This window comes from Ascaphus truei, chromosome 16, assembly GCF_040206685.1.
Source record: "Ascaphus truei isolate aAscTru1 chromosome 16, aAscTru1.hap1, whole genome shotgun sequence".
NCBI lineage: Eukaryota > Metazoa > Chordata > Amphibia > Anura > Ascaphidae > Ascaphus > Ascaphus truei.
In genome coordinates this window covers 46,618,531-46,641,831 of record NC_134498.1, presented here as the reverse complement: position 1 = coordinate 46,641,831, position 23,301 = coordinate 46,618,531, and the positions used below count along the sequence as shown (strand labels likewise).

At 45.5% G+C, this 23,301-nt stretch overlaps 1 protein-coding gene across 2 annotated transcripts in view; it reads left to right on the top strand.

Annotated features, from left to right (window-relative positions):
- The window catches only part of LOC142467568 (synaptotagmin-like protein 2), a 65,460-nt gene that overhangs the window by 13,971 nt on the left and 28,188 nt on the right, over nt 1–23,301 (top strand). For both annotated transcript variants that reach the window (XM_075573444.1, XM_075573443.1), the window contains exons 2-3: nt 14,610–15,059; nt 17,419–17,570. In XM_075573444.1, the coding sequence (XP_075429559.1) occupies nt 14,938–15,059; nt 17,419–17,570 (274 nt within the window). In that variant the 5' untranslated portion in view covers nt 14,610–14,937. The remainder of the gene's footprint in view (nt 1–14,609; nt 15,060–17,418; nt 17,571–23,301) is intronic.

Sequence of the window (23,301 nt, the reverse complement as noted above, 5' to 3'; positions counted from 1 at the left end):
GCTGTTGCGAGGGGGCTGGGCAGTTTCCTCCATCCCCTGATTGACTGCCGCTGGGTAATACAGCCAGACAGGAGGAGGTGTCAGGAGCCTGAGGTTGGGGCCAAGGAGAGGAGGAAACAGCATGGAGAGAGGTGTGTCTCAACTAGTCCCAGCTTCAGCGCAGGTGGCTAAATCAGTGCCTGCTTCAGCACCGGTGGCTCAGTCATTGACTGAGCCACTGATTGATCCACCTGTGCTGAAGCAGGGTTATCCTTAAAACCTGACCCGTTGGTGGCCCTTGAGGACTGAATATGCCCACCCCCCTGCTCTAAGGTGTTAAAATGAAAATGTCGCTGTTTGTGTCAATTTTGCTCCAAAGCAGACAGAATAGTCCCAAGTTCATGGAATTCAAATGTGGGCGATAGTGTGTTCTGCTGCCTAAATTGACACTGTAATTGTATTGAACCCAGCAGGGATGTTTCATTATATCGTTTAAGATTATTTTAATTTTTTTCTCACACTATGGCTACTACAAATACTATAGAAATAGATAGAGCCTGTCCCATGGTCTTCCAAAGATCATTTTATTTATTGCACAAATACTTGAACTACTACTATACACACTACTACACTAATAATTAATATTTATTCATGTTAGTTAAAAATTAAAAAATACACCTCGTTCTGTTTTAAATCAGATTGTATCAATCTGGTGTTCAACATGAGGGATGTGTCAACAATAATTTCAAACATGAAATTCTGCGTCTGGTGTGTAAAGTCTGGGAACATACAACGCACATATTTTTTAAAGGTTTGTATTACTTTTTAGCACTGAAATCGATGCACCAAATTTATAAGAATAAATTCATTAGTGCATAAGGCCCTTGATGTTTTTGAAGAACAAAAAGTGTACGCGTGTAATAAGTTTGGATTTAAAACGGATGCACAGTATACAGCAAATTCACCGTTCAAATCTGTGTATAGAACTCATGTCCACTTCCCTTTACAGAGAATATACCTCCCCGCAGCCACTCAGGTCTAACTTGTTTGTTTCCTGATTTAGGGTGTCAACCTGAAAAAAAACCCACGTTAGACCATTCTTATGCAAATACCATGTGAACGCTGGCGTTCCTTTATCAGAATAAAAACTCTCTTCAATGCTGCAATCTTAAAGCGGCAATCCAGTCGGCCATTTTTTCCCCCCATTTTTGTTTATTGTTTTGTTTTTTTACATAGGTTTGAAGCGGGGGGTCTCCGGAGCTGAACGCCATTAATGTCAGCTCTGGGGACCCCCTGCTTCCGGAGATACCTACCTCCGTAAGGGGGGGCCGGTAGCCGCTCGGCTAGCAGGGATCATGTAATGGCTGCGTTCCAAAGCTCCCTCGGTCCAATAGGAAGCAGTGATGTCATCCGGCGCAGCTTCCTATTGGCCCCACGTGACGCGGGAGCTTTAAACTTGCGGACACCCCGTTTGAAGGTCTGTATCTTTTAAAAAGTGCTTGATTTGCTCCTTTACAGCAGTGACCCCTCCAGGGACCTCTGATTTCAACTGAAATCGATAATTTGAGTATCTTTCCCCCCGGGGCGTCTCCTGCGGTTTTTACATATTGATTGTACTTAGAGTGTAAGCTCTTCGGGGCAGGGACACCTTTTTCCTAATGTTCCTTTTTTGTCTCGAGCGCTTCTTCCCATTATGTGTTATATTATTGTGTCCCGTGTGTTACTGCTGTGACGCGTTGTGTATATAAATGGCGCTGTATATAGATATACGTACATCTTTAAAGAATCTCCTAATTCATATGAGCAGAATACTCTGAGATACTAGGAGTACAGTATATGGAAATTGCTATTTAGTTTCTAATATAAAAGACACAGAACTCCTGCGGAAACATTAGGGGCCATTTAGCCACGTTGTGCTACCATAAGACCCCTTCAGTACCGGAAGACATCTCACAACTCATTCAAGTAGAAGGACCACATGGCATCTTCCAGTGCTGGACCGGGTCTTATGGACTAGCGGGACTGAATGTAAAGATGACCCCCGTAATGTTTATAATGTTTGGGTGTCGTACAAAGAAGAGATCGATGAGGGTTTTGAAAGCGCTGCACACTGTAATGTCATTTATGAAGAACTTACTTTAACATATCTCTTTTTGCTCTGTCCCAACACTGTTTTCATTTTTTAGATCTCGTTCTCTTTTCAGGAGACATAAGAATCTCTAATATTAAGTGTCGGGTGGTTAAAATGGAGCTTTCCCTGGAGCCCAGTGCTGTCTACAGGTTACCAGAGTAACCTCAGCAGTTAAGAGATCGTCATGACCTACAGCAGGGGCGGCCAACTCCAGTCCCTCAAGGGCCAGCAACAGATCAGGGTTTACGGATATCCCTGCTTCAGCACAGTTGGCACAATCAGTGGCTGAAGCAGGGATATCCTTAAAACCTGGCCTGTTGGTGGTTCTTGAGGACTGCAGTTGGCCACTCCTGACCTGCAGCAAATCTGCGGTGAAGGTGCAAACCTGGCAGTGTCCATTTGCCCAGACACACCGCAGGTGTAGACCTTCCCATACTCCATTTCCCAGAAAATCGATACTCGTGTTTGTGTTCTCACTACACCTGGGGTGGCCAACTCCAGCCCTACAGGGCCACCAACAGGTCAGACTTTAAGGATATCCCCTGCTTCAGCACAGGTGGCTCAATCAGTGGCTCAGTGACTGTGCTGAAGCAGGGACTGGGTTGAGCCATCTGTGCTGAAGTTGGCCGGCCCTACTCTGGACATGGGGAGAAGTCTGTAACTACAACACAAACATTTGCCATAATACTGACTGGTTCTTCGGAACGACGGGGCGTTTCCAGCCGGGTTGTAAATATAACCATCATTCCGCAACGCTGTAAAAATCCCTTTCTCTAGATGAGCCTGGGGTGTGGAAGCAAAGGTCTGTGTCTCTGCGGTGGCCGTTTTATTGGGTGATATACCCTGTACTTTAACCCTTTCACTGCAGGGGAGTTTTTAGTACTGAGATTTGGTTTGCAATTTTTATTTGCTTGTATCGCTAAAAGTTCAGTCAAGTTTATTCACACGAAAACGTAAACCGAAATTGTCCAATTTTGTCAAATTGGGACTGTAGGACTCTTATGACATCGCTTTTTTTTTCTTTTAGAAGTAAAATCTTTAACAAAACACAGAACCCCAGTAAGCTCTTTTTGGAAACCCCTGAGCCCCCACAAAATATATATATGTATATGTGTCAAAATGGAGTGCTATTGAGCGTGGCATATGTATACAACAGACGACAGAGAAGCCCAATGCTACATCCAGCATGACAGAAATACACAGTAAAATACTTATATATTCTCTTGAAATAGGGTCATTTAGTTTAACCCTTTGGCCAAAGCGTTGTAAGCTTGCGAGCCACGTCAAGGCAGACACCTGTTCGCAAGTCCTAACACTACCAGATAAAATACTAATATACCTCTATTAGGATTAAAATTAAGATTAACCCTTTCACTGCCAGGGGGGTTTTTAGTACTGAAATTTGGTTTGCAATTTTTATTTGCTGTATCGCTAAAAGTTCAGTCAAGTTTATTCACACGAAAACCGAAATTGCCCAATTTTGGTCAAAGACTCTTATGACATCGTTTTTTTTTCTTTTAGAAGTAAAATCTTTAAATTAATTAGCACATTGGTTTCCCCCCCCCCCCCCCCAAATGTTGTATTTTTTCGGACTTTAACGCATTTTCCCTAAAGTTTGAAAATGTGAGGGGGGGGGGGGGGGGGAGGGGGCAAATGCCAACAAATTAAAACTTTCTTCCAAGATACGGCCATCTCTATCTTATAGTAATTCATTGCTGGTCTGAGGATAATAGGACATACAGTAGATTTATCTCGAGTGAGGCAAAGTGTATTTCTAGTTTGGTATCCAAGGAAGGCACTGTGCTCCATTACAGTGACGTTCCAGTCACCAAAAGGTTAATTGCCATCAATTCCATCATGATTAAATGGATCACACTCTCACCCTAAGGCAGTTAATCTAGTTCAGGGGGTGGCCAACTCCAGTCCTCAAGACCGCCCCAACAGGTCAGGTTTTCAGGATATCCCTGCTTCAGCACAGGTGGCTCAATCAGTTTGTCAGTCGTTGACTGGCCAACTCCAGTCCTCAAGGGCCCCCAACAGATCAGGGTTTATGGATATCCCTGCTTTAGCACAGGTGGCTCAGTCAACTGAGCCACTGATTGAGCCACCTGTGCTGAAGCAGCGATATCCTGAAAACCTGACCTGCTGGTGGCCCCTGATGACTGGAGTGGACCACCCCCTGACAAAATGTTGGCGCAGGCATTATTTTGTCGCAACTCGCACTGAAATATACCTGCTCCAGGCAGCATCTATGTATTAATCTTAGGTGCGCTATTTCCAGGTACGTCTGCGTCTGCCGGTGACGAGATGAGGGATTCATGGAGCAAGTGGGAGGGGTTAGGTATTTAATAAAAAGTGCGGGCTGCGCCACTTTTTTTGCCGTTTTTTTGCCGCCACCCCCGGGGAAGTCATTCTCTCTCTTTTTTTATTTATTTTTTGTAAGCGCAGGATACTAGCGCGGCAAATTCTACAACAGCAGAAATACACTTCGAAAATATGTCACCTTTCAGGCAGAAAAAAAATGCCAATTTGATGACGCAACTCCGCCCGCGCAAACTCTTGACATATAAAGCCCATTGTGGCAATGATGGCAGACATAAAAAGTCACCTTCCTGAAAGGGTTATTTTGGCTTTCACTGGACTCCAGCTTTTTAAGGACCAGTCCTGCCAAAAAGCTACGCGTGCACATCCTGTCTGCGTCCAGGGCGAGTGGAAAGAGCCTGACTGATCTCTTGTTTGCGTTGCTGAGGTGGATATGAGACAGGGGGGGAAAACTGTGAAACAGGAGCAATTTGTACAAGGTTATCCCCATTGATATTGGCCCATATTCCCGCAGAGAGCTGCCGGCCTCCAATGGAACAAGGATTTTCTGCCGTATGAGTGGGTTCTTTCTTACAGAGAAAAACTTTTTTAAAAGCCCCAAATATTAACCCTTTGCTTGCCGAGCACAGCAGGACTTCCTGACGGGCGAGGTGGTTAACAGCACGATAGATGGTTGCAAATAACACTGGGTTACTTTCCTGAAATGAATTACGGGTTGTTACTGATTTGCAAGAAAACCTTTTATAATTGTTGCTTTTCTGTAAAGTAGAAGGTGCTTGTGTAACATATAATAATAATTGTTTGTTCTTGTATAGCGCTGTAGAGCATACAATCTATGTTTTTGGTGCCTGAGGCACAGGGAGATAAAGTGACTTGCCCAAGGTCACAAGGAGCCGACACCGGGAATTGAACCAGGTTCCCCTGCTTCACACTCAGTGCCAGTCAGTGTCTTTACTCACTGACCCGCTCCTTCTCCCTTTCAATGCCACATACACATGGAGCAGCGCGGGGTCACCCACCGCACACTGTGTACTGTAAACAGGGATATGACAGAAGAATAAGTGAACGCTGCATGTTTCCATCATGTCATTGTTTGCACTACACATTATAAACACAGTATGCAGGTGTCTTTGTGTTTGAGTTATATATTCTGATCCTGGCACCTGGATATTACCTGCCTGGTGTGTGTGGCTGGATCACTGCATCCTTTGCGGTGCTGATGGAGCTAGGGTTGCCAGGTTTCCAGTGTTGAACCGTTGAACCGGACTGCTCTGTATTTGAACACTGTCCAGTAATAAATTAGAGATAATACTGGACATGTATGTGTATACCGGTATTACCTCTCTGGGCGTGTGTGTGTATACCGGTATTACCTCTGTGGACATGTATGTATATACCGGTATTACCTCTCTGGGCGTGTATGTGTATACCGGTATTACCTCTCTGGGTGTGTATGTGTATACCGGTATTACCTCTCTAGGTGTGTATGTGTATACCGGTATTACCTCTCTGGGCGTGTATGTGTATACCGGTATTACCTCTCTGGGTGTGTATGTGTATACCGGTGTTACCTCTCTGGGTGTGTATGTGTATACCGGTGTTACCTCTCTGGGTGTGTATGTGTATACCGGTATTACCTCTCTGGGTGTGTATGTATATACCGGTATTACCTCTCTGGGTGTGTATGTGTATACCGGTATTACCTCTCTGGGCGTGTATGTGTATACCGGTATTACCTCTCTGGGCGTGTATGTGTATACCGGTATTACCTCTCTGGGCGTGTATGTGTATACCGGTATTACCTCTCTGGGCGTGTACTGCACCGACACACTTTATTCGAGCAAATACCCGGTATGTACCTGGCAGATACCTGGAATGCGCCGCTCCTCACCTCTGACAAGCCCCGTTGCATTTGCCTTCCCAGCCTGGGTTCATGCCTGGCTGATGGGCGGCTGATCTGTTAAATGATAATGATTAGGATTTAATAGGCTGCAATGCTTCGCGTGTCTACCAGATGGCATAAATTCATGAATTGTAATGCAGTATATATATATGTACTGTGCAGTATTGCAGCCAGCGGGAATAAAATGCTTCAATCCCTGTCTGGAAAATAACTCAATGCACTCGGGCAGAAAACAGTCACAAACCTCAATACACCCGGGTATACCCGAATTCGTGGGACTAGCCGAGCTCGAATAAAGTGTGTCGCCAGTGTATGTGTATACCGGTATTACCTCTCTGGGCGTGTATGTGTATACCGGTATTACCTCTCTGGGCGTGTATGTGTATACCGGTATTACCTCTGTGGACGTGTATGTGTATACCGGTATTACCTCTGTGGACATGTATGTATATACCGGTATTACCTCTCTGGGCGTGTATATACCGGTATTACCTCTCTGGGCGTGTATGTGTATACCGGTATTACCTCTGTGGACGTGTATGTGTATACCGGTATTACCTCTGTGGACATGTATGTATATACCGGTATTACCTCTCTGGGCGTGTATATACCGGTATTACCTCTCTGGGCTTGTATGTGTATACCGGTATTACCTCTCTGGGCGTGTATGTATATACCGGTATTACCTCTCTGGGCGTGTATGTGTATACCGGTATTACCTCTCTGGGCGTGTATGTGTATACCGGTATTACCTCTCTGGGCGTGTATGTGTATACCGGTATTACCTCTCTGGGCGTGTATGTGTATACCGGTATTATCTCTCTGGGCGTGTATCTATATACCGGTATTAACTCTCTGGGCATGTATGTGTATACCGGTATTACCTCTCTGGGCGTGTATGTGTATACTGGTATTACCTCTCTGGGCGTGTATGTGTATACCGATATTACCTCTCTGGACGTGTATGTGTATACCGGTATTACCTCTCTGGGCATGTATGTGTATACCGGTATTATCTCTCTGGGCGTGTATGTGTATACCGGTATTAACTCTCTGGGCATGTATGTGTATACCGGTATTACCTCTCTGGGCGTGTATGTGTATACCGATATTACCTCTCTGGACATGCATGTGTATACCGGTATTACCTCTCTGGGCGTGTATGTGTATATCGGTATTACCTCTCTGGGCGTGTATGTGTATACCGGTATTACCTCTCTGGGCGTGTATGTGTATCCCGGTATTACCTCTCTGGGCGTGTATGTGTATACCGGTGTTACCTCTCTGGGTGTGTATGTGTATACCGGTATTACCTCTCTGAGCGTGTATGTGTATACCGGTATTACCTCTCTGGGCGTGTATGTGTATACCGGTATTACCTCTCTGGGCGTGTATGTGTATACCGGTATTACCTCTCTGGGCGTGTATGTGTATACCAGTATTCCCTCTCTGAGCGTGTATGTGTATACCGGTATTACCTCTCTGGGTGTGTATGTGTATACCGGTATTACCTCTCTGGGCGTGTATGTGTATACCGGTATTACATCTCTGGGCGTGTATGTGTATACCGGTATTACCTCTCTGGGCGTGTATGTGTATAGCGGTATTACCTCTCTGGACGTGTATGTGTATACCGGTATTACCTCTCTGGACGTGTATGTGTATACCGGTATTACCTCTCTGGACGTGTATGTGTATACCGGTATTACCTCTCTGGGCGTGTATGTGTATACCGGTATTACCTCTCTGGACATAGTGACCTGACCGGCTTGGGGGGGGCCGCAGGATTTCCCCGAACAGTGAGAGAGCCGGGCTTGTGCTAGGGGGCTGAGCAGCTGTCTCCATCCTGATTGGCTGCTGCCGGGTAATGCAGCCAATCAAGAGGAGGTATCAGGAGCTTGGGAGTGGGGCCAAGGAGAGGTGGAAACAGCATGGAGAGGTGTGTGTGTGTGTGTGTGTGTGTGTGTGTGTGTGTGTGTGTGTGTGTGTGTGTGTGTGTGTGTGTGTGTGTGTGTGTCTCTCTCTGTGTGTGTGTGTGTTGCGCATCGAGCCTTTCACCATTGTGTCCAGTATTTTTGGAGAAGCCCCTGGCACCCCTAGATGGCCCCCATGCTCTGAAAAAAAAAAGCTCTAAATCACCCTCACCCCCCAAGAATCCTGTAACAAAAATGGGTGGATTACTCCTTTAATGGAATGAGATCTGAGTGAGTGAAAAAAGAATGCAGAATGATATATATTTTTTAAGTGCTTCAAATAAAATGTTATTTCCCAAAAAGAAGAAAAAAGTCTGGAGGAGCAGCATCTCTAGCACTTCATACTAAATTAAAAACATTTTAACAGATGGGTTTGAACTTTCCTTTAAACGCAAAAATAGTGGGAAACAAAATATTTTCCTCTTACAGCAGTTCAGAAAAAGAGGAGTCTGTATTCCTAAGTTCCAGCTGCGTTAGTTGGATATATACCATCTGCTCAGCACCCGATCAAAACGTCATCACGGAAAGATCAGGCTTATTAAAAAAGGGAAAGCTTTAAATAGATCAGAAATACAGAAATACAGAAATCCAGCTTCGCCGTGGAACGCCCTCTTGCCAGAATGTTTGAGGGAGATATACCCCCTTCCTGTTCCCTTCTGAAAATGGACATGCTGCAGTGTTTATAAGCTACTTGCTGGCTTTGCACAGTGATAGCTTTGTATTATACCCCCGTACCAGCTTCACATTGCCAGGCCGGCTACCAACCTCCCATGAAGAGAGAGCCAAAAGGTCAAAACGGCGGTCTGTGAGGCGGTTTAGTGGTTACAGGCTAATAGGGCTCCATGTTAAAATGGATAACAGGTAAAGAGTGCTTCACTGTGCTCATTTGCATGTAATTACCCAGAATCCCTGGCTGCAGTGGAAGCATTGCTAAGCCAGGGGTGCGCAAACTGGGGGCGCAAGAGTTTTTTTGGGGGGGGGCGCGGTGCTTACAGAGGCCCTGCGCGAAACCTCTGTAAGTTTCTCTTACTTCGACTCAGGCGACGCGTTGCTATGGTGATGTTGCGTCAAATGATGACGCGGGGTCACGTGACGTTACATAATAGATGAGGTTGAAAAAAACATGCGTCCATTAAGTTCAACCTATGCTAAATTTAGGCAACAGCTACTTTATCCTATATCTATACTTGCAGTATATTGATCCAGAGGAAGGCGAACAAAAAACCCCAGTGACATATCATCCAATGATATCTCATAAGGGGAAAAATAAATTCCTTCCTGACTCCAAGAACTGACAAACAGATTACTTCCTGGATCAACATTCTTCCCATGTATACTTATTTGGTATATCCCTGTATACTTTTCCTTTCTAAATAGATGTCCAACTTTTTTTTTTAACAAATCTATTGTATCTGCCATCACAGTCTCCATGGGTAATGAATCCCACACTGTAACTGACCTTACTGTAAAGAACCCTGTTGCTGGTGAAATCTCCTTTCCTCCAACCTTAAGGGATGGCCCCGAGTCCTTAGTACTGCCCTTGGGATGAATAGTTATTTTGAAAGCTCCTTGTACTGTCCCCGAATGTGTATATAGTTATCATATCCCCTCTTATACACCTCTTTTCTAATGTAAATAAATCTAATTTAGCTAGCCTCTCCTCATAAGTGACACCATAGCAACACGATGTCAAATGACACTGCGGGTCACGTGACCACCACGGCGTAATTTGACGCTGTAGGAAGGTAGGAGGGGTGCGAACACGGAGGCAGTGCTGGCTGGGGGGCGCAGTGCAAAAAGATTGTGCACCCCTGTGCTTAGCGATGGCAGGGAAAGACAGGGTTGTAGACCCGTCGAAGACCTGCAGACGCACCACAAGTGATATTTTTATTTACTTTTTATTGTATAATGCATGGCTGGATATATCTGCTTCACCATTTGTGGACCTTTAATACACACATTCTCTCATCAAGACAAATCATTCTTGACGCTACATTGTGTGTGCTTCGTCAATAACCTCCACCGGAGAAATAAACGAGACAAAACTGTCAAATATTTAAACTATACAACAGTAAACAAAGAAGTCCCAATGCCCGTCCAATATGGCAAATAATTAGCTTTTCTTCTCATAAGTATGTGTCATTGAGTTAATCCTGTATCCACGTGAAGGTAGCTCTGTCAGCAGGTATCTACACTACCAATTGTATACGGTGTCCTTTGTATTTCCTCTACTGCATGGAGAGAATAGGAAACAAGACAATGATGTAATCATGGGATGGGTGCCATGTATACAGTTCCTGAGGGATTGAGATTTAGGAGCACTGCAGTCAGGGGCTGATTGCCCTATTGGGTGGGGCCGTTAGCACACCCACCGCACGCTCGCACGCCTGTGGTGGGCCGGTGCTGCGCTGTGCTATACAATTAAACTGATTGCCGGGAGAGAGCGGGGCCTCTGTAAGACTTACTTTTTCCAGAGCGGCCCTCTTCCATCGGCGTCATGACGCCGCATTGTCACGGCAACGCGACGTCGTATTGCCATGACAACGTGCCATGAGGTGATGTCGCTGGAGGAGGGCCGGCAGATAAGTGAAATTCCCCCATGCCACATGTCGCCTCCAATCAGCCCTGGACTCGAGTACGTGTGTTAGGCCATGCGTATAGTGCCCGGGACCGGAACGCACGGCCTTGTGTGTGGGCTGTGCTTCATTTAAAACTGGTTAAGAAAAGAGACAGTAAATTACAATTACATTCTATGGCCTGGGTATGACTGAGACATTAAAGCGGCAGACCAGGCATTATCCTACATGTGTTTTTCTTTAATAAATCAGTTCTGTACTATGAGAAAATACTTGTAGCATTTTTTTAAACAACTCTGAATTACATTTTTAATGTATTATAATGTAACATGCATTTTTGTTTCTGTAGCAACCATTTACAAAGTCACACCCCCTCCCTCTTCTGAAACAGGCTCTGGCACACCCCTTTTTGAGCCCTGCCCTCTCTCTAGCAGTGCACCTATTGTATCTAGTGGCTGCCTGGTCACATGATCTTCCCCACAGAACTTTGCATCTTTGGTCCTCTTCTGCTGCACTGACAGCCATTTAGTGAACCCCCCGAGCCGAATCTTCGCCGATCGATCACAGGAGAACGGATCAATCGGCAACGTAGCTAATTACTTATCATTGTGTGGATTGTATTGATGCGCATATTAAAGCTTTCAGTGGAGAACGCCATATCTGCATGTATATTATGACATTACCAACCAATATTGAGGAGCAGCTCAGTGATAATGGGGGAACCGCATTTGAACCCTAGTCTCATGCCCCAAAATTAGATTGTAACTCATTGTTGCTGGCACAATCTAGGTACAGTACTGCATAGCGCTGCGTATAATACCAACACTATACAGAAGGAAAATCCTATTACGCCACAACGTTTTAAGTGAAATAATGAAGATATCCGGACCCCTGACCCGGAATGTGTGTTTGTAAAAATTGTCAGTGTAATAAATAACCTACTGAATAACAACGTATTGCGAAAAGTTGGACATAAACTGTATTATTTAGTCATTAATGTACCTGTCGAGCAGCAAAACTGAGGGGTTTGGAAATGTGTAGAATTAAAGGGATAGAATGAGATTTATTTTGCTGGATAAATCTGCTGCCTTTGTGGGTGTATTACTCCAGTCCTAAAGGGCTACCAACAGGTCAGGTTTTAAGTATGTCCCTGCTTCTGCACATCACTGAGCTACCTGTGCTGAAGCAGGGATATCCCTAATACCTTGCCTGTTGGTGGCCCTTGAGGACTGCAGTTGGCCAGCCCCGTACGAGCTGGCGCTCGCTGTACAGACCGGCTGCTGGACACGTCACACGGCAGGTCTCCTGCTAACGAGCGTCCCGTTGAGAAGCCTCGGGCGCTGGACAGACGGGGTTCGCACCTGTCACACGTCTTTCTGGTCGTGGAGGACAAAGAGAAAGTAGGAGGGACGGGTGCCATTGTTTGGGAGAGAGTGATTATGTGCAAGTGATGTGTAACGAAGAAGTTTGAGAGAATTCCGCTGAGAACAAACACGATTTAAAGCAATATCCAGCCGCTTGTGGACCCGCGGCCTGTTACCGGGACCCGCGGCCTGTTACTGGGACCTGCGTTGCGTTGCTGATACTGCCCTTTCGTGCTTTGTACAGTGAGTATTTGTCGGGACTCTGGATATAGTGTATATACTTCACAACGTGTAGGCTCTTGGTCACTTTTAACCGCTTCCTATTGCCAGAGGGGTCAGCAATGTATTGCTATGCACCGTATGGCAGGCATAAGCTTATGGGGCTCAGTGTTAAAATGGATTAGAAGCAAAATGTGACAATGCGCTCAATTGCATGTCATTACCCAGAATACCTGGCTACAGTGGAAGCACGGTATGCTAAAACAGGGGTGCTCAACTCCAGTCCTCAAGCCCCCCCCCCCCCCCCAACTGATTGAGCCATCTGTGCTGAAGCTGGGATAGCCTGAAAACCTGACCTTTTGGGTGGGTGGGTGGAGGGGTTTCACAAGTGATATATTTTTATTTGCTTTAACTTATAAAGCAGCCAATACAAAGTTTATGAAAGGAGTTACATTTCTTGGTGCTTTGCTCTAGGATAGAGCTAACATATGTTGCCCAGTGAGACTGCGGTGTTAACCCTTTGAGTGCCCTGGCTCCTCCGGCACACCGAAGCCGCCACATGATCGCTTCTGTCACCTCTTTTCCGTTCAGGCGCAGGACGCGATCTGCCCTGGTAAATAGGGTTTTCGGCTTCTCCAAAAATACTGGACACAATGATGCGACGCGCTCGAGACACACACCTGTCTCCGCTCCATGCTGTTTCCTCCTCTCCTTGGCCCCACCCCCAGGCTCCTGACACCACCTGTTTGGCTGCTGCTGGGTAATGCAGCCAATCAGGATGGAGGAAGCTGCGCAGCCCCCCAGCAACAGCCCTGATCTCTCCCTGCTCAGGAAGATCCCGCAGCCCCCCAACCGGTCAGGTCATTATGTCCAGAGAGGTAATACCGGACACATACATGTCCAGAGAGGTAATACCAGACACATACATGTCCAGAGAGGTAATACCGGACACATACATGTCCAGAGGTATTACCGGTATACCGGTATACACATACATGTCCAGAGATAATACCGGACACATACATGTCCAGAGAGATAATACCGGACACATACATGTCCAGAGAGGTAATACCGGACACATACATGTCCAGAGGTATTACCGGTATACACATACATGTCCAGAGGTAATACCGGACACATACATGTCCAGAGGTATTACCGGTATATATATACACGCCCAGCATTACCTCTAAGAGTTTACTGGACAGTGTCCAAATACAGGACAGTCCGGTTCAATATTGGACACCTGGCAACCCTACGCTGTTAGTGGCCCTTGAGGACTGGCGTTGCTGGGGCAACTTGGTTAACCGGGTCCAATTACGGGTGTGACCCTGGTCCTTTAACCCTGTCTCTGCCAGCCGGGGCTGTGGAACATTATTGTAGAGAATACAGTGATTTATTAGGGTAATTACACGGAACTTGGCATCGGTGAATGCATTCATCTACCGCGAAAACAATGGCACTGCGGCCTCCCCGAGGCACCCGTCTTCCTGCCCACAGCGGGTGATGCCACGTGTTTCCCGACACAGCGTTTGTTCATTGCAAGTTGCAAGGGCTGGATATGCCCGCAGGCCACGGCGCGGTAAGGGATTACCGGAAATACCGGCGTGTGATACGGTAAAGGGCAAGCAGTTTGGCAGGCAGACCTGCCTACTAAACAATCACAATCCCTGTGCGGAATGGCTCCACTTTTCAGAGTTTTAAAACTTACCCCTTTAATAGGGGATTAACCCATTTCCAGTGGCATACCTCCTCATACGGACCCTACCGGGGGGATTACTTTTGAGGTGAGGTTCCTGAGTTCACTAAAAGTCAGTTTCTTAACCCAAACGTATCAGTTCACCGTGGAATTTCACTAGTGACCTTTTCTTTTTGTTCCATGGCCGTGTGCATTAAACCTGCTTGCAGTCGTTATTTTTTTTTTTGCTACAACAACGTCCTGGTCTCAAACAGCCTGGACCAGGGCTGATATCATGTCATGCAGTTTGCTGTGGAAGAGGAGCCGGCAGCATTGGAATAAGCAGGATACTGTAGCTTTCTTTGGAACTTGTCCTGACGTGCAAATAACCAACCCCCAATGTACACATTTACTAAACCCATATGTCATGTTGATCTAAAAAGATCTGTAATGTTTCTTTGCAGTGGCGGCTCACATCGCAGGCTGTGTTTCCCCGTGAAGAAGGCAACGTTTGGGAGTTCTGCGTGAATGTCTTTTAACCCTCAACCTCATCCCCTCCAGGACAGTGGAGGCCACTGTAGTCTGCTTACCGTCCTTGGACACACCGTAACTGCATTGGGAAAAGTGGATGGAAATTACCCTTCATTGCCTGCAAATAAGAACTAAATTGGCAACATGAAGCCGCCAATGTTCCACATGTTCAGCCCATACTGACACTGTTCCTGGAAGAGACTTTTTAAAAAAAAAATTTTTTTTCAACAAATGACATAGTTGTTGCTGTTTTGGTCCATAATGAAGAACAGCACGGGCACAATGCTGGATCTGACCTTCCTGACGGAGGAGGAGTATGAGAAACTCATGAAGGTTCTTCAGAGAGATGCGGATCTGCAGAAGAAAGACAGCGACCGGATCAGGTAAAGAACTCCATAGGAGTCAATCCAAGGGGTGTTATTGCTTGTTTTATACTGTAACACTATTTGTAGTGCTTGACCTTTCGGCACATGTTTGCAAAGCAGTCTCTTGGCATAACACACCGTCCGGCGCTGGAAGGCACCTCAACTAAATAGGTTGTGAGGTGTCTCTCGGTACCACAAGGTGTCTTGTAGCCAAAAACGTCTTTGTAAATATGGGCCACTATGGCATTCCGTGTTATAATGTAAATTTAAAGTGATTCCAATCAAATATTGTCCACTGTGTTTTTGTTAAACTGTTCAGGAAGTTTTGGGATGTTGCATTCCCAGCCATAGAATGAAAGGTAACAATTGTACCAACATAGGTCATTTACTTTTGGGGGGGTGGGGGCTATTAACTGTGTGCTTTTAGTATAGGCAGCCAGCAAATATATAATGAATTGTAAGAATATGTATGTCTTTATTCTAAAGGCATAAACTTTATTCACAAGGCAATGAATGCAGAACAGTATGAATAGGGGCATGTGCAAAAACAGCCACCACTAGCAATGTCCAGGATACATTGTATATAGGGGTGCAAGGTGGCTTCTCCAAAAATACTGGACACAGTGGTGAAAGGTGTGACGCACTCCAAACACACACAGACACGCTCGAGACACACACACACCTCCAGAGGGGTAATACCGGTATACACATACACGTCCAGTATCACCTCTCATTTTTTACTGGACAGTGTCCAAATACAGGACAGTCCGGTTCAATACTGGACACCTGGCCACCCTACGAGCTGCATACTTTACCGCAGATTAGAGCACTGCTCTCTTTAGGGTGTTCTATAGATTATATCAATGGTACATGTCACTGCTTTTATGTTACTTTGTATAAGCTCAGGAGTGCTACAGCCAGAGATAAGAAAACCCTTTTCATAGTTCTATCCCACCACATTCTTATCCTACATTAAAAAGTAATCGCATACAAGCTCAAGGAACCCCAGGCTGAGATAACAACACGCAGGTCCTCCCAAAACAAGTGAAGCTGCTTATAGTATCGTATCACTCAGATTTCTCCACCTTGTTTATCTGGTCCAAGTACTTATTGATATACTACTGTACCTGTACTACCCCCCCCCCCCTTATTTTTTCTTCCCCCCCCCCCCTTATAATACCCTTTAGAAAAACAAAACAGATCATGACGGTTGAAATGCATTTTTCTATTCCACTGGGTATACAAAATGTAATTAATGGGACATTCCACAGGCATATGTCATTCTAAAGAGGTGGCTGGCAGACTGTAAGCTCAGCGGCCCGGGGCATTGTTCCACGGATGCTAGAAATGTGTATACATCATTCTATGCTTCTCATCTTGAAGTAGCCACCTGTATCTTACATTCCTTAATATTAGTCAAAGCAAAACCTGTGCTGCACGGGAGGGGAACTTCATTTGATCAATCATTTTTAGAGACAACCCTTTGGGACATTTGTCAAGCAGTCACAAAGATGTGTTCAATTTGATTTTTTTTTAGCTGCTTGGTGCCAAATTTGGCATTAAAACTTGGACCTAATCTTGCCAAAAATGTTTCTGATATACCGGTAGTCAGACTGCTTCATTGTAGACCAATACAATGGCCCGTATTCTATAATGGAGAGGTTCTCAACTACAGCCCTGAAGATCCCCCAACAGGTCAGGTTTTAAGGATATCGCTGCTTCAGTGCAGGTGGCTTAATCAATCCCTGCTTCAGCACAGGTGGTTCAAGTAGTCCTTGCTTCAGCACAGGTGGCTCAGACTGAGCCACTGATCGAGCCACCTGTGCTGAAGCAGTGATAAAAACCTGACCAGTTGGGGGATCTTGAAGACTGGCGTTGAAAACCCCTGTTATAATGTGTAATGCCTCCAATCCAGCCCCATCGCACAGAAACCCCCATTAAAGTCCGCAGGGCATGCAATGCGACATGTTTATAGGATAAGTGCCAATGTTGTACTCAAAAGTACGGGGTTTCTTAAACCCGCTTGGCACTGAGAGGGTTACAGTGCGGGTACATAACAGGAGAACAGCCCATGACTAAGGCTGCGCTTATAGTGACAGCGACGCGAAGGCAATGGTGACGTCAGGCTGCGGTCGCTGGAAAAATCAAATTGACTTGACTTCCAGCGATCGCGACAAATCCATCGCTATGTCGCGTCGCTTCTACTATAAGCGCACGCGACGGCAGCAATGCATTTGTTTTGCTGCGACCGCCGGCACTATAAGCGCAGCCTGTGTGTGTGACATACATATATAAAGCAGATTGCATTGTTTATATAAAAGGCGATGCGGTGGAAAGGCTGAGAATAACGTCCTTTCCCCGCACACTTCCACTCCAGGCGCGTGCAGGGCTCTCTCAAAGACGAAAAGAAGAAGAAATTTGTCACCGGAGAGTGGTTCCAGGACGTGAAGGCGCGGCGTTTCCAAGAGGACCTGCAAGGCTCCGACCTGCTGCGCGCCTCCATACGGAGGAAGAAAAACCGAACGCCAGGTAAGTTCTTGTCGCCCAGCCTCCTCTCCCTAAGCCCAGGTCTCCAGTGGCCGACAAGACGTTTGTCTTCCCGTGCTGCGACGCGATCACGTGCCCGGTGGGCAGCCAATGGCAGGGCAGATATGCCCCGCCATGGCTGTTCCTCCTCGCGCATCCCATCGCACACCTGCAGACCACAGATCGCGGCTTTGGTCGGTGCAAGTGCCGCCAGGCGCACGCGCGCGTGCAGCAGTGAGAGTCGAGCCCGGAGCCTAATGGAGAAACAGAGAGGCTGCTGGGGGAAGCACTTATTAGTAAAGTATCAACATATAAGGATGTCAGTATTGTTGCACATCATGCATGTCGCCACAAACAGTGAGAGGGCGACATGTATAATTAGGGCGACATGTATAATTAGGGCGACATGTATAATTAGGGCGACATGTATAATTATGGTGACATGTATAATTAGGGCGACATGTATAATTAGGGTGACATGTATAATTAGGGTGACGTATAATTAGGGCGACATTTATAATTAGGGTGTCATTCACATTCTTAGGGATTTTACTCAGATTGTGTCCCAACAAGTAAACTATCTCCCCTTATTTACTTTGTGCTCTAGTACAGGGGTGTGCAATCTTTTCCCCCTGCGCCCCACTGCCTGCGCTCCCCCCTTGCCCGTGCCCATAACCCCCCCCCCCCCCCCCCGCCCCATCCCTGCTCGGCTCTGGAGTCAAACTACTCTGCGGGGGTCATGTGACATCACGTTGCCATGGCAACGCGACGTCACAAGAACCCGCGGCGTTACTTGACGCCAGGTTACCATGACGATGCGTCGCTAGTAGCCAAAGTAAGGGAGTTATAGAGGCCTTGCGCGGTCCCCGGCATTTCATTTATATGCCTTGGGGGAGAGCGCGGGATCTCTGTAACCACCATGCCCCCCCCCCCCCCACAGTTTGCGCTCCCCCCTGCTCTAGTACACAGGTGCTCAACTCCAGTCCCCCAAAAAGGTTATGTTTTAACGATATCCCAGGATCAGCACAGGTGGCTCAATCGAAAACATGCCACTGAGGACATACATAGTTACATAGTTACATAGTTACATAGTTACATAGTTACATAGTTACATAGTAGATGAAGTTGAAAAAAGACATATGTCCATTAAGTTCAACAACCTATGCTAAATTTAGACGACAGATACTTTATCCTATAGTTCTATTTCCAGTATATTGATCCAGATGAAGGCACAAAAAAAAAACCCAGGGACACATTATTCAATGATATCTCATAAGGGGAGAAATAAATTCCTTCCTGACTCCAACTATTGACAATCAGATTACTCCCTGGATAGACATACTTCCCATGTTTACTTATTTGGTATATCCCTGTATACCTTTCCTATCTAAAAAGATGTCCAACTTTTTTTTGAAGATATGTATTGTATCTGCCATCACAGTCTCCATGGGTAATGAATCCCACACTGTAACTGCCCTTACTGTAAAGAACCCTTTCCTTAGTTGCTGGTGAAATCTCCTTTCCTCCAACCTTAAGGGATGGCCCTGAGTCCTTTGTACTGCCCGTGGGATGAATAGTTCTTTTGAAAGCTCCTTGTACTGTCCCAGAATATATTTGTATATAGTTATCATATCCCCTCTTAGACGCCTCTTTTCTAATGTAAACACATCTAATTTAGCTAGTCTCTCCTCATAAATCAGATTTTCCATCCCCTTTATTAATTTGGTGTCTCTTCTCTGCATTCTCTCTAGTTCCATAATGTCTTTTTTATAGAGCGGTGCTCAAAACTGTACTCTTTTATATTCAAGGTGTGGTCTTACTAATGCTTTATAAAGGGGCATAATTATGTTTACTTCCCTTCCATCCATTGCCCGTTTAATGCAAGATAAGATCGTGTTTGCCTTTGCAGCTACTGCATGACATTGGGCACTATTGCTAAGCCTGTTGCCTACAAGCACTCCTAAATCCTTCTCCATCAAGGATTCCCCTAACTTATCCCCATTTAATTTGTAAGTCGCCTGTTTATTCTTGTTTTCCAAATGCATAACCTTACATTTATCTGTATTAAACAGATTAAACCTCATCTGCTATTTACCTGCTCAAGTTTCCAGTCTCTCCAAGTCCTTCTGGAGAGAAATTACATCCTCCTATGATTCTACTACCTTACACAATTTAGTGTCATCAGCAAAGATGGAGACTTTGCTCTCGATGCCAACCTCAATGTCATTAATAAACAAGTTAAAAAGCAGGGGTCCCGGTACCGATCCCTGAGGTACTCTACTCACAACTTTAGCCCAACCTGAAAAAGTTCCATTTACGACAACTCTCTGTCTGTCCTTCAACCAGTTTTCAATCCAGGTGCAAAAATTTCTACCGAGTCCACCAACCTCTTGTGTGGAACCGTATCAAAAGCCTTTGCAAAATCTAAGTCGACCACATCAACTGCATTACCCTGGTCTAAATTCCTACTTACCTCCTCAAAGAAACAAATAAGGTTCGTTTGGTACGAACTATCCTTCATAAATCCATACCGACTATTACTAATAATTTTGTTTTCCTGAATATTACCCCATACTAAACATGTGAAAAATATTAAATTGGTACAGAGAAGCACAATAACCAAAGTATAAAAATAAACTAAGAAATAAAAAAGGATTAGGTCCCATGGGTGATAAAAAAAGGAAACTAACAAAAATGTGCCAAGGAATCACCAACAAATACAATTAATATGTTATATTCAGAAACACAGTAATGTCTTCTATGTTATGATCATTTCAATCCTAAAGCATATATCTTAATATACATAACTACTAATAGTGCTTTCAGTGTCAAAATTATAATAACTAGAAAAATGTCAATATAAAATCATAGTGCACTGTTAGGATTGCAAGACGGCTTCTCCAAAAATACTGCACACAATAGTGAAAGGTGCGACACGCTCAAGACACACACACCCCTCTCTCCGCTCCATGCTCCGCACACACTCTTCGCTCCATGCTGTTTCCTCCTCTACTTGGCCCCAACCTCAGGCTCCTGACACCTCCTCCTGATTGGCTGCATTATCCAGCAGTAGCTAATCAGGATGGAAGAAGCTGCCCAGCCCCCTAGCAGCAGCCCTTCTCTCTCCCTGCTCTGTGAAATCCCGCGGCCCCCCCAAGCCGATCCGGTCACTATATCCAGAGAGGTAATACCGCTATACACATACACGCCCAGAGAGGTAATACCGGTATACACATACACGCCCAGAGAGGTAATACCGGTATACACATACACACCCAGAGAGGTAATACCGGTATACACATACACGCCCAGAGATGTAATACCCGGTATACACATACATGCCCAGAGAGGTAATACCGGTATACACATACACGCCCAGAGAGGTAATACCAGTATACACATACACGCCCAGAGAGGTAATACCGGTATACACATACACGTCCAGAGAGGTAATACTGGTATACACATACACGCCCAGAGAGGTAATACCGGTATACACATATACACACCCAGAGAGGTAATACCCGGTATACACATACACGCCCAGAGAAGTAATACCGGTATACACATACACGCCCAGAGAGGTAATACCGATATACACATACACGCCCAGAGAGGTAATACCGGTATACACATACACACCCAGAGAGGTAATACCGGTATACACATACACGCCCAGAGAGGAAATACCGGTATACACATACATGTCCAAAGAGGTAATACCGGTATACACACACACACGCCCAGAGAGGTAATACCGGTATACACATACATGTCCAGAGAGGTAATACCGGTATACACATACACGCCAGAGAGGTAATACCGGTATACACATATATGTCCAGAGAGGTAATACCGGTATACACATATACGCCCAGAGAGGTAATACCGGTATACACATACATGTCCAGAGAGGTAATACCGGTATACACATACACGCCCAGGGAGGTAATACCGGTATACACATACATGTCCAGAGAGGTAATACCGGTATACACATACACGCCCAGGGAGGTAATACCGATATACACACACACGCCCAGAGAGGTAATACCGGTATACACATACAAGTCCAGAGAGGTAATACCGGTATACACATACACTCCCAGAGAGGTAATACCGCTATACACACCCAGAGAGGTAATACCGGTATACACATACACACCCAGAGAGGTAATACCGGTATACACATACACACCCAGAGAGGTAATACCGGTATACACATACACACCCAGAGAGGTAATACCGGTATACACATACATGTCCAGAGAGGTAATACCGGTATACACATACACACCCAGAGAGGTAATACCGGTATACACATACACGCCCAGAGAGGTAGTACCGGTATACACGCCCAGAGAGGTAATACCGGTATATACATACACGCCCAGAGAGGTAATACTGGTATACACATACACGCCCAGAGAGGTAATACCGGCATACACATACACGCCCAGAGAGGTAATACCGGTATACACATACACGCCCAGAGAGATAATACCGGTATACACATACACGCCCAGAGAGGTAATACCGGTATACACATACACGCCCAGAGAGGTAATACCGGTATACACATACACGCCCAGAGAGGTAATACCGGTATACACATACACGCCCAGAGAGGTAATACCGGTATACACATATACACGCCCAGAGAGGTAATACCGGTATACACATATACACGCCCAGAGAGGTAATACCGGTATACACATACATGCCCAGAGAGGTAATACCGGTATACACATACACGTCCAGAGAGGTAATACCGGTATACACATACACGCCCAGAGAGGTAATACCGGTATACACATACACGCCCAGAGAGGTAATACCGGTATACACATACACGCCCAGAGAGGTAATACCGGTATACACAGACACGCCCAGAGAGGTAATACCGGTATACACATACACGCCCAGAGAGGTAATACCGGTATACACATACACGCCCAGAGAGGTAATACCGGTATACACATATACACACCCAGAGAGGTAATACCGGTATACACATACACGCCCAGAGAGGTAATACCGGTATACACATACATGTCTAACTTTTTTACAGGACAGAGTCTCCAAATACAGGACAGTCCAGTTCAATACTGGACACCAAGAAACCCTGTGTACTGTCCAAATTATAAAGAAAAAAACTTCCACTACAGGAAGAAAGTTACATAACAAACTGGAAATGGAACAGAAGAGAAGCATAACAAAGTGCTGATAGTGAGGCACACATTGGTCGGATATAATATTACATTGCACGTCACTATCAGCTTTTTTTTGCGATTCTGTTGTGTTCCAACGGATATGAATGATTATTCGAGCTGACTCTATTGTACGTGCCAAACCAAATGTAGAAATAATTATAAACAATTGGGGAGTCTAACAGGATAAACGTGTTTATCTGCCCGTCAATGGTGGAAATGCCCTTTCAGTGCTCCTACCTGTTCTTAAACCGACTGAAATCTTACAATGTTTTCTGGTTGGCCTGTCTTTGAGTAGGGTTACTGGCTCTGCACTTCTTTAAGCCACGCTGTGCTGAAAAGCTGTGTAATGCGGCAGGCATAAGCGTATAGGGTCCCATGTTAAAATGGATAAGAAGTCGAGTGACACACTGTGCTCATTTGCATGTGTTATTACCCACAATCCCTGGCTGCAATGAAAGCACTGTATGCTAAGCCAGGGATTTGCAAACGGGGGGGCACAAAATTTTATTTGGGGGGTGGGG